This window comes from Diorhabda sublineata, chromosome 9, assembly GCF_026230105.1.
Source record: "Diorhabda sublineata isolate icDioSubl1.1 chromosome 9, icDioSubl1.1, whole genome shotgun sequence".
NCBI lineage: Eukaryota > Metazoa > Arthropoda > Insecta > Coleoptera > Chrysomelidae > Diorhabda > Diorhabda sublineata.
The window spans coordinates 16,654,511-16,667,528 of NC_079482.1; the positions used below are offsets into that span (position 1 = coordinate 16,654,511).

General features: G+C 30.4%; 2 protein-coding genes across 3 annotated transcripts in view; one reads left to right on the forward strand and one right to left on the reverse strand.

The window, feature by feature from the left end:
- The window catches only part of LOC130449028 (zinc finger protein 408-like), a 135,324-nt gene that overhangs the window by 48,125 nt on the left and 74,181 nt on the right, over positions 1 to 13,018 (reverse strand). The window lies entirely within an intron of this gene.
- The window catches only part of LOC130449027 (uncharacterized), a 41,521-nt gene that overhangs the window by 20,703 nt on the left and 7,800 nt on the right, over positions 1 to 13,018 (forward strand). The window contains exon 1 of the mRNA XM_056786659.1: positions 1 to 12,977. This exon is cut by the window's left edge and continues 20,703 nt beyond it. Within this exon, the coding sequence (XP_056642637.1) occupies positions 1 to 1,662 (1,662 nt within the window). The 3' untranslated portion in view covers positions 1,663 to 12,977. The remainder of the gene's footprint in view (positions 12,978 to 13,018) is intronic.

The following is a 13,018-nucleotide window of genomic DNA, read 5'->3' on the forward strand; positions in this document are numbered from 1 at the left end:
TTGAAAAAGTTATTTGAAAAATATGAACAATATAAAAGTGAAACTTTACTCGGAAGACATGGTAAAACACCTCAAATTTATTTAATGTACACCAGATTAGTTGAATATTATCTTCAATTAGAATACAGTATTCGTACGGGTGATTTTAATTTCTTTATATACATTTTACCGAAAATAACCAATATTTTCTTTTCAATGAACCACCATAATTATGCAAGGTATATGTCTGTTTATTGGGATAAATTAATAAATATTGAAACAACACATCCTGGATTGCTTAATGATTGTCAAAAAAGTTTTTTGGGCATTCGCAGAACAATGAAACCGTTTTCAAGAATACCGATTGATTTAACACTTGAACAAACAATCAATGCTGATGCTGCTTCTAAAGCTTCTGGAATTATTAACGTTACAAACTCGTTTTCCGCACGACAAAAATGGTCAATTACTCATTCACTACGTACGAGTGTTATATCAAAAATGATGGAGTTTTGTAATATGAAATCCACCGATGACATAACGAAAGACTTAAAGGAGTCATCCATTAAGAAAGCTACGAAAAACTTAGAAGTATTAATGCAACTAATAAAGCAGTACACCAACCCTTTCTCGTTCGATCTGCCAAAAAATTATCTTTACAATATATCGAAAGGTCAGTCCGTTAGCGATGAAATATATCAATTTTTATCATCAGTTGAAATAGAGGGTGAAAAACAGCATCAGAATTTCATTACTGAGACTCGGATAACACCAGATAGGTTTGATGGAGCCATTAGTAAAAATAAAATTATTAATTTTGATTACAAGAATACGAAAAAAGTCAAAATTAATGGAAAAGTCAAAGAAATTAAAATGCAAAGAGATGTTTTTGGCCGTTTACTTTATGCATCAGTAGAAAATAAAATTGATATAGAAAAAGCATTAAGTTATCCTCTAGCTCCTGTTCCTTTTTCACTCTGTCATACTAATGGATCGATATGCAAGACCCCTAAATCTGTGATTATTAATGAATTACTAGAATATCAAACCGAAATTGAAAATCCTCCAGAAGCAGACATTCACTTAATTGATGGATTTTATTTATTACATACGCTGAAAAACGTTCCAAACAGATATGGTAAAATCTCGAAACATATATTACAAATACTTACATATAATAAAAAAGAAGTACATATTATATTTGACAAGTACAAAAAACACAGTATCAAAGATTTTGAACATGATCTGAGAGGTGAAGAGGATACACAGTATGACGTCATACGTAGAGACAATAATCGTCCTGCGGATTTCTGCAAATTATTGAGGAGTAGCAACTTTAAAGAAAAATTTGTCGAATTTTTAATTGAAGATTGGACAAGAGATGAATTTTTTACCTTGATTGAAGGGAAGACTGTTAAACTTAATTATGATCAATGTTACACTTATGAGGTGTCTAGTGATAATAAAATAAAAAGAATTATTGATTATAATCTTTCTTGTTATCATGAAGAAGCTGACACCAAAATTGTGTACCATGTTTGTCAATTTAATCGTAACTATCGTGTGCAGATACATTGTATAGATTCTGATATACCAATAATAATGTTGGCTAATTTCAAGTATTTAAAAGATGAAATACAAGTAATAATTAATTTAAGCACAAATAAAAAAAAATGTACCTGAACATAAATGAAATTTATGCCAAGCTTGGAGATCAATTATCGTGTTCATTTGCTATATGCCATATTTTTACAGGAAATGATTACAATCCCGCTTTTTTCCGTAAAGGAAAAAAAGACCTTTCAGTATTTTTAAGAAAAATAAAAATTTTCAAGAGGCTTTTATTCAACTCCTACGAAGTGATCATACAGTATTAACAACGTCAAATGAAATAGTTCGAATTATTGAAGAGTATGTATGTAGAGTGTACTCATTAAAAACCAAAAATGATATCAACAGAGGACGGTATGAACTATTTGAAAAAGGCTATAGATCAAAAGGTGGAAGTGAAAAAGTATTAAAAAAAAAATATTATAGGATATGATCCTTCCAGTTTGCCACCAACAAAACAAGAATTGTTGCAACAAATTAAAAGAACGGTATTCATCAGCAATGTATGGTGTAATGCACACATGCGGTGCCCCACAGATAAAGTACCTGAAAATTATGGATGGACAATAATTGATGGTAAATACGAGTATTATTGGTTTGATGGTCCTCAAAGCCCATCCTTTGAAGAATTATCTTCTCAATTGCAAGGTACCCTATTAATATTATTGAAATTTGGTTTTTAATTTTTCGGCGACATTAATTAATTTTTTCATATTATTACAGATTTAGATACCACGGAAGATCAGAATGAAGAAGATACTGATGAAGATGAGGAGAGTGATGCCAGTAGTGAGGATGAATGTTTTTCTGATGAGTCAGATGAAAATTAATTACTTTTTTTATATAAAAATATCTACTTTTTCATGTATGTTACATAATAAAGTTGATTTATTTCAATAAATATATTTTCACTTTACCTCATGTTGCACATAGGAAAAAGGAAAATTACGATTATTGTAGGACTACGGATGCATACCAGTTTTTTTGTAGGACATTGTTTTATTCGGATAAAAAACACACTAATGTATCACGTGATACTTTTGTCCTACAGTTACTAATAAAAAAAATGGTCCTGTGGTATGGACAACTTAGGAGTCTAGGACTAGAAAAACGTTCCACGTAATGTGTAGGACAATGTGGGCGTTAAATTATATAATTATTAACTAACCAACAAAAAAAAATCAGCTGGTTAGTAATAATTTTTCATGACCTCGTAAATAGTACATGTTGCAAAAATGGGACCTCGTTGATCAAACCTAGCATTTTGTAGGACAAATATTTTTTCGGCTAATTTAGATTATTATTATAAGAATTATAAATAAAAAAACCAGTTAGTAATGAATTTTTGATAACCACTAAATCAACAAATTATGTTCTCATTACCCCTGTTAGCTACCACTTACGAAATTTTTGTACTAGCTAATGTTGGGCGTCTCGTCAAAATGAAGCTACTGACGAAAAATTAGCTTGTTAGTAATCACTTACGAAAAAGGGCGAGGGATCCCGGTCTAGAAGAGAAGATGACGGTAGAAAACAATTGGGCTAAACTATATGATACAGACAACGCGACAAGAATTGTCCTTTTAAGCGACTTACTTAAGTGATAATAAAAAATAAATAAATTGCGTTATCGAGACTAGGAATTTTTTCGAAGAGGTAGTGCAAATCATTCAAAATTTCGTGCGGCGTCAAGGACAATAATTCAATAATACAAATACTTCATTAGTAGCAAATTCATGATGAATAAAAATAGAAAGCTGAATTAATATCCCGCAGTTTCTGCAAAGCAAATTTTTTAAATACTACGCGCCCCAAGTAAGATCATAATCATAAAGTTAGTACTTGCGGTGTACAGAGGATGTACTGGCCATTGGGGTGAGGTATCTTGAACATTGTTATATAGGGTGTTTGCCAGAAACTAGCAAGTCGATCTTTCAATGTGATCCCTAAGGAAATACAGTTGACAACCCAATGTTCCTTCCTAGCTCAACTTACCAATATTTAGGATGCGGTGATTGAAAATCGTTTTGTAAATTTAATTGATAAATTTAGTCAAAACATATTATTTTCTTATTGAAAAAATTGTTAGACCATTTGAGAAGCAGTAATATCAAATGCTACTAAATTTAGAGTTCGAACGCATTGCGTTATGAGTTATTTAACCTAGTAGATGTACTGCAACTTTTTTTTTATTATTTTTTATTAAATATTACACACCCATCGGGCAATTTATTGTATACCATACGGCAGTATTGGCTTTAATAGCAAAAGCTTATTATGTAGAAACAAAGTGGAGTTTCTCCCAATGATCCACGAAATTCATCTACATCTGATTCCAAGTTCTTCTCTTTTCTTTTTAACGAGAGCTATTTCGTGGAGCATTTCATCAGTTTATAGTTTTCAACTTGCTTCTGCCCAACTCATAATATAGTTGTATCATCAGCAAAACTAGCAGTTCTATTATTTGTCACATGTGTAGAGGAGAAACTACAGGAGCGGAACCAATACACTTTCTTGTGGTACATCAGTTTTAATTGGTTTGAATATGCTTCTGCAAAAAATACGAATTATTCTTCTGATGGTTAACGTTTTTCCTTCAATAACATTATAATACTGATTATGTATATGGTATTTTCCTTCGACTTTTCAGTCTTTTTACTCCGTTTTCTACGATAGCACGGTAGGTGTAATCGATCAAAAACTGCACTGTAAAGATTCGGATTCTTCTTATTAAGCCTATTCCGGTTTCAAATCGGATTGAAAATTTAGTTCTCACATTTTGTGATCTTAACTTCTCAATTAAAAAAATTAGTTCTTACATTTTGTGAACTTAATTTCATCTAGTGCCCGCACTGAAATTTACTAACGCCATTTTGCTGCTACTACATTTATACTGAAATTTACGTTTGTATTATAATTTATTCGCTTCGCATATATCACATGTATGTTTTAAGAAGATTTAAAATATTTAAATGGAAATATTCATCCAAATATATTTTGAAGAGAATAATAATATGGAAAGAAACAAACAATTATTAACATTTTTTGGTTTCCCTTCAATAATTTGGAATTGGTGATGGAATTTGATTATATTAATCAACTTCAAGTTTTCCAAATTGAGTAACTTTTTCAATTTCATAAAAACTATTGATTAAGGATAGAATTTGTGACAGAAGGATTGGTAATGAATTATTATATTATATTATATTATAATTAAAATCTCCTTGTCCACTTTCATTTCAAAGAAGCAACTAAACTGATGTCCCTCCACGAATTATAGTTTGAGTTGAACAGCTTTTTAGTAAAGTAGAGGCACTCATATAAATAGATAATTCTTGGCTACGAAAAAAAAAAATTCAAAATAAGAGACTCAATATTAAATTTACATTGATCATCTTAATTAATGTTCTAAAATAAGCCTTTTATTTTCGGTACCTCTTTTTAATAGCCAAGGTGAGTCCTGTTGACCGCTATTGCAACCAAAATTTAACTACATTGGACAGGCGCATACTAATTTGCATTAAGAACTAAAGAACACCTTCACTAACCGGGTCAATAGGAATATAATATCGAATATTTTACTTTACACTGAAGAGGAATATAATCAATTTTTTTCTCAAAAACACAAAAATCTTCTGATTCGAGGTATTTCAATGTATTTAGTTATATATCATTCTATTTTTTGTTTGTGAAATTTTACATGAAAAAATTTGGAATATTCGATATTATTTACGTTATAAGTTTTTACAATAAATATTTCTACTTAACTATGTGATCTATTTACATTAATATATAGATTTATATAAATTTCTCTATTAAAAATATTATAAATATACTCTCTTAAGTAGGAAACAAAAATAATAGTTTAAAACTTATGACTAAGGCGTTTCTAGGTGCTGATAAAATGTGTGTGACCATATTGAGATCTGGTCCGTAATGTTTTGATTTTTTTAAATTTAATGCTGATTTTACAAAATAACTTTACTGTAGTTTACTTGACCATATATATGTATGTCTTTTGAAATATAATTACCACCAAATACAGTCATTTGTTCTCAATTTAATTGCACATAACAAAGCAATTGGATACAGATCAGTCTCTATTCAGATATAAAAATGTTAATTTGTTCATTATAGAATTTCGAATTTGTATTTATATGGAATATTCACTGCTTTTTTGAATATCCTGAGAAGTAGTTTAGTTTATAGAAGTTACTAGTTTTTAAAATTAAATTTACTTTATATCTCAATATTATTAAAACGAATGAATGAAAACAATGATAAGTTGGTTTTTTACTTGACAAACGCAAAAAGAACGCATGAATTTCAAAGCGGTATAATTTGCTTTATTTTAGAAGTTTACTTCAGACAGATAGCGTCCTTTTGTGCAACAGCGACCAAGCGACTTCTGCTTTATAACTGATCCAATTGTGTGAGAAGAGACAACCCAACGAGGTATTTTATTGCGATCAGGTATCGAACCACGTGAGGAAAAGCCGTTGAACAGTAATAACAGTTTCATTACTTTTAAAAAAATGTTCAACACCTAAAATGCATTGCGCCACGGTCCACTGCGCATTTGCTACTAAAACTGGACGCTCTAACCCACAAAACAACTAGCCTGCGCCCCTTCAATCCGCTCCATCCACTCTCATTACTCATCTCAAGCTCATGCGTTCTTTTTGCGCCATCCATTATATGACTATTGAGTAATGATACGACTAATGCTAATTCTAGCAAACTGCAGCTGCTCCTCGACCTGTTGAACATATATAAGTGTGATGACCGTTCCTCCAATTTAGGATGACTAAAAAGCAAACCGTTCAGTGACAGTCGATTGGTATGTGCACTAAAAATGCATTGTTAAAAAAAGTCTCCGAGAATAAAAAGAATAAAGTTTTGAGTATTCCTAACGGTTTAATGAATAGCGTAATATATCCGAAGATAATCTGTCCTCAGAACAAATCTTACAAGAAAAACCTTACAGAAATGGCAAATTATTCAGTGCTGATCAATGTTTGAGCATTCGAGGCTTTATGTGAGAATGTAAGGAAAAAATACCAGATTTAAGGAAGACCAAACCAGATCTGGCCTACTGTCACTTTATTTAATTTCAAGAAAACCACAGGAAAAAAGAGACTTTCAGTTTATTGCTTTCCACAATGGAGTCGTATGATAGATACAATTTGTTTCTTATAGCTTTTTAATAAATGAAAGTTCAATAACTGTTTTCGTTACGTCAATGTATGTTACATAATTTGAAAATGCGATGCAATGAATCCATGTTTGTTTTCTCTCATATATGAAAATTTAAAACACGCGGCAACACGACCTTCTAAAGCAACCTCGTAATTGTAGTGTGTTTGGTACTTTGTATATCTGGAATAGTCTTGATCATTTTAATACGAGCTTCGATATGGGTCTGCAAATTAATGGAGTAAATCAAATTTTGTGCTTTAATGGAACTCGATCAATAACTTCCGTACTAATTATTTATTTATAATGATTTTTAAAAAAGGGTTTGAGTGAAGTGGATACCTGATTTGTTAACTGATGACCAAAAAACATCCAGAATGAACAAGGCCAATTTTATGGTTAAATAATTTTATAAAGAACGTAGCCAGTGTTTTTCACATTTTCATGAAACCTGAAACCAAGAAGTAGTCGAGGGTTGGGAACGGTCTTAAAATTTCAATGCTCACGCATTCTGCACGAAAAGCCGTTGTGCGATTACATTGGAAAATCCAAGACCAGTGATTGTAGACTAATCTATGACAAAATTCCTGTTTCTGCTTACAATGCTATGAGAACTAAGAACATTTTTGCCGAACAAGATGTTAACTTGCTTTATTTATTCCCGACATTTGAGAAAAAGCATTTGAACTTAATAGAGAATATTCAAACAAATTTTACGCCATAATATTTCAGTGTTTGAATATCTAGTAATTACATGGTTTACATTGTCACTCAGTATTGTATATTACGAAGGCCAATATAAGATATACTTTATAATCAATCAAGATTATTAACAAGAACGTTTTATGAATGTACACGTAGTTATCTATCTGTCCTTAGAATCCCATAAGAAGTATTGTAACACGTTAATAATAAGTTTTAGTTTACCTTCAGTTTCTGAAGACGTTAACTTTGTTACCAGACAGTGTAATTGAGAGTGTTGGTGTAGTGGTATTGTAGACAGTTTGAATATCACCAACAGTTCAGAAAGTTTCAACTAAGTTCATGACAACCTGATTTAAAACCTTTTCCGATCTACATCTGGAAGTACTGAAATATATTCTGTCATTCGTGATTTGATGGAAAGTACGATAGTATTTTATTTCAACCTGAAATTCCGAAATGCGGGTCAGGGTTAAGCATTGATCAATCTCATTTATCCTAAGGCTGACTTGCATACTTGTGGTCTTAACATCATAGACTGCTTCTATTGGTATTCATGGTACATCAAACCGTAAATCCTCTCATCCACCATTATCATCCATGTATGATTATTTAATTATATTTATTATTTTGTTTCTTTGTAATCAACAGTTACAATTAATCTGATTGATTCAAGAGAAAAATAATGAGAAACAAATCGTCGTGAATTTTCATAGGAAGAGCCAATTCAATTGGTATAAGTGTAATCAATGTTAATCTTATCTCCCGATTTTAGGTATTAAACATTTCTCACCGCTACTACAAACATTAAAAAGTTAATTTACGTCGGATTTGTATGTCCATAACATAAAAAGGGTGGAAGTGTTAATTCTCCTTCTCTCATATTTCTATTAAACACAAATAGAAAAGTCGGTTTAACAACGGATTCGAACGTCTAGTTGAGAGGCTACATTAGGGACTATAAACTATGTTCGGTTTTGCACTGGTTTCCGACAGGTGGCATGGAGAATTAGCAGACCAACCACCATTCCACTACACTACGATTATATTTTGATTGATTATTGTATTGTATTCGGAAAAACCAAATATTAATCCAGTTAATACTATTCCAAAGGGGCACTTTTGAATTATTTCTTTAGCTTAGTTTTACATCCTTGCATTGTATTGACCGCCTCATCTTCCTGAAGTGCATTGAAAAGGCAGAATTTGAATCTGACTAACTATTAGCGATATACGTCATGTAATAACTAATAGAATAATGAATTTATTAATTATAAAACTTGCTAAAGCAAAAGGAGAGTTGACGATTTTCTGTGAGTTTATAAATGGGAAAGAAGGGTACCTAAATAACTCAAATTAATAATAACGATATTGTGTGACAATGCATTGTTTACAACGAGTGTCTGACATGAAGGTGTTGAAAGGAAATAGAAGTCATAAATTATCACAGTAGAATTCACCCATGAAATAATCATATTGGTTAGTATGATCACTAAGGAGGAGATTTTCAATTTTGTTAGTGATATTGATATTTCATTGAATTATATAGGTGGATATGCACACCAGATGATGAGTTTTCATATATATTGAATAAAAGAACCAAATATATTATTTGGATATATGGGATACACGCAATTATATGACAATTACAATTGCTTTCGATACCTTCGAAAAATAAAATTGATAGTAATGATTCTACAGATACAGGAACCAAAATGAAAAGATTTTCTTGAAAAATTGTATTCTATTGAATGTTCAAAAAACATTGTTGAATGACTTGATCGGGTCCTAATCATATGATAAGATCCTTTCTACCCTGGTAGACCGGTAGGTAAATGCTATCAGATGACGGATAATTTCAACATTAAAAATTATTTATTCCTCTTAAATGGCTGTCTATTATCAATTCTCGTGACCTGCGTAATTTATAGGTTATTGAGGTTTGCTGTTTTTTCTCCTTGTTCGGAGATAAAACGTTAATAACTGCTCAATTATAATTATTAAACATCTAGAATCTATTATACAACTAAAGAAGTATTATGGAAGAAATATCACACAAAAGTGATAACAATCAAAGGTTCTTGTGGAAAATGTTGTATTTTTGAAGTTTCCACCGACAGTTGAACGCGACGTTCGGAACCTGTGATCAAAATCTCGTTCTTGGTTAGACCTCGCAATTAGCTGGGTGATTTAACCAAACCCGGATTATAGTTTCCGAAAACTACTTACAGAAACGCGATCCATGAATTTATTTTAGAAATTCCCCTAAAAATGTTTTCGTGGATGTGATAGTATTAATTTTTAATAAACAAACACGTGATTACAATTAAGCTTAAGTCATAAGTTGAATTTTGATATTTAAAAATAGAATGAAACCGAGACATATGTCACCTCTCATCAAAACAAAAATTAATGAATGTGTAGAATGTATTTTTGTATATCCCACGATTTACAGCTCTATCAGTGTTGTCTTTAAACGAGAGTTTTTTCAGAAAATTCAATTACAAGAAACACAGTATCTAATCTAAATTAACTATAATCCAAACATGTGGTAATATTTTGGAGTTACTCCATTTTTTTTGTATAATTGGAATTCAAGGAGTCGATATCGATCAATTTGGGAATCCTACATCTGAATAATAGGTGGGCCTTAACATCGATGAAGCTATCACAATCGTTTGTTATAACGTAAAAGAAATTGGTCCTCCTGTCAGCCAATACGTAATATGTTTATTTCATCAGAAGAATTTCAAATGAAACTGAGCGCCTTAAATTTTATGGAAAATCAAAGATGACTTCATTCTATAATATTCACATAATGTACACCATTCAAGATTTTACTTTACAATCGTCTAAAAAGTATTTTATGATGATAATTTAGGCTGTAGATTGTAATTATTAGTTATATTAGTTATTATGGAAGAAATAGTGTCTGTACACACAGTTTTTAAAAATAAACTCGTTTTTATACCGAGACATAATATCAAATGTTAGGAATGTGATCAATTGATTAATAGAATTATGCAAGTTGTTAATGTCACGTCAAATTTTGATACCGAAGACAATATATTGACAATATTGTTACAAACTCGTCCACGACATGGACCTTGAAACCAGTCCAGTTCGATTATAATAAAAGAAAAGGTTTGACGGATGCTGCAGTTCTCGGAAAAGTTGTTTACATGTTTTTATATACATAGCGACGATTTGTTTATATTGTTTTTCTAGAATTAATTCTTCACTTTCTAGAATCGAATAATCAGAAAATTCTATTTGTTTGAATATTCACTTGTTCATTAGCGAGAAAGTCAGCAAATAATCTCATGTCTTTCCGAACACATCGGGATAGATAAGTAAATGGGGTATTTAAATAAATTAATATGTTAAAAATTAGGTAAGTGTCTTAGTGTATAGTTTAGTTACTAGTAAATAGTTTGGAGTACTTAATGTAAGTGTATAAGTAAATTAAGTACCGTTAAAAAGTCATTCAAATAAATTAAAAGAAAAACTTTGGGATAAGTTATAGTTGAAGTAGATTTTGGTACAAGTACAGTTATTATTTGAAATATTTCTTTCACGATTATTTTGAGAATTTTGAAAACTAAATTAGCGTTATTTGGATTCCTTCAAATGGTTTTCACATGGAAGTATCCATAAATTTTTTTGATTACTACTCAATACTCTTCTATTGTCTATATCAAAAAACGATCAATTTTTTTTTGAGAAATGCCAAGAAATTTCTATTCGGATTTATTACGTGATAATAAGTTTTAGACCGTAAATTGTTCTCTTCCCATTGATTGCATAAGGTGTAATTTATTAAGTTTCATTAAAATCGTTCTTGAGGGAATCGATTCCATAGATTCACAATGTTAAGTATATATTAATTGATTATTGGAAATATATTTTGAACAAATGACATTTCATTTTAAGTTGATTATTGAATAAAACGAATCCAAGATTCAAAAAATCAATTAAATACTTAATTTATAACAATTCACCATCCGAGAGGTGAGGCTGCTTTTTTAATAATTAATTTTAGCATTACTTTTGAAGCATTTACAATTTAAAGAAATTTGAATTTCACAAGAGGGGGAGAAAATAAAAACACCAAAATAATTTCTTTAAAATATCTCAAAAACAAAAAAAGATGTGGAAGATGTATATTAAGATTTTCTATTCACTTTTGACGTTGATGCGATAATAATTGGAGTATTTACATAAATCAAAATCTAAGATTTTTCTTAATTCATGCAAAAATATTGCTTATAAATTCATTATGGTTCTTTCCTATAGAAAAATTTCTTCATCCCACCCTCTTTGGATATATTTCCTCTACAAGGTTACAAGTCAAATTGAATTTAAAAAAAAAACGAAACAAACCAAGGAAGGGGTGAGATAAGCAATTTTTCTTCGCTTTTTTTCCAGATTTAGTTCAAAAATATTGGCATATTCAAAATATCTTTAAATCGAAATTTCGTTTATTAAATAATGACTAACTAATGAGGTTGTACAACAATAAAGGAGATGGAAGAATCAAATACGATTGTTTAAGGTAAGTGTTTACTGCGCGAGACGCACGTATTTTTTTGAAGTGTGTTCACTTGGCGGTACGACACCTCGAACAGTTTATAATAATCAATATTTTTATAAAAATTAATTGAAAAAAATAGGAATATACGATGTATACAATAGAGGACAAGTATTTGGGGAATTTAGAGCCAGATTTGCTTAAGGACAAAGTAAAGTTTTTTATTATTTTACAATGAATTGTAAGAAATTTGTAGGTCTACTTATTATACTGCAACGTGGATCAATTAGAAACAACCCAATATTCCGACGGGTAAAAGGACAATTTACAGTTACTTTGTAGACAGTTTATTTTTATAAAGGAAAAATGGAGTCGGTTGTACTTTCCGTTAGGCTGCTAATTAGAGGACACGTTGTATTGTTCGCTGCATTTAAAACAGTGCGAAGCATACGGTTCAAGGTACAAACAGAATTACTGTTCAAGAGTTCGATTTCCTATCCAAACTAAAATATCAAGTAATAAGTGTGTTTACGTTTACAGAAGCATCTAACCAAAATGCTGGAATTGATCTATAACTTAAATAATTTTCACTAATCTACAATGATATTTAACTCTACTCGTGAACTGTAAACTGAATGTTTATGTACACAATAGATAACTTAGCTTTTGGGTTTCAAGGTGATTAATTGAATTTTTGGAAAAAAATGCGGATTCGATTATTGTTTACTAGAAACTAAATTTAAATCTCATAACGATCCAAGAATATTTGTTTTGTCATCAAAGTTATTATTTTTTCGTAATAAAAAAATTTATTAAATTAAGTGGGAAAGAAAGGTATCTGTGTAAAATTAACCTACGAAAGATGGTTAGTTTTGTTAAACAGAATACTCCTTTAAACAGAATAGAATATTGGGAACAAAAAATACATCCAAATTTTGAAGTTTGAAAAAGATTTGAGGTGTTTTAAGTATCTAAGTTCCAAATCAGAATTATGCCCTG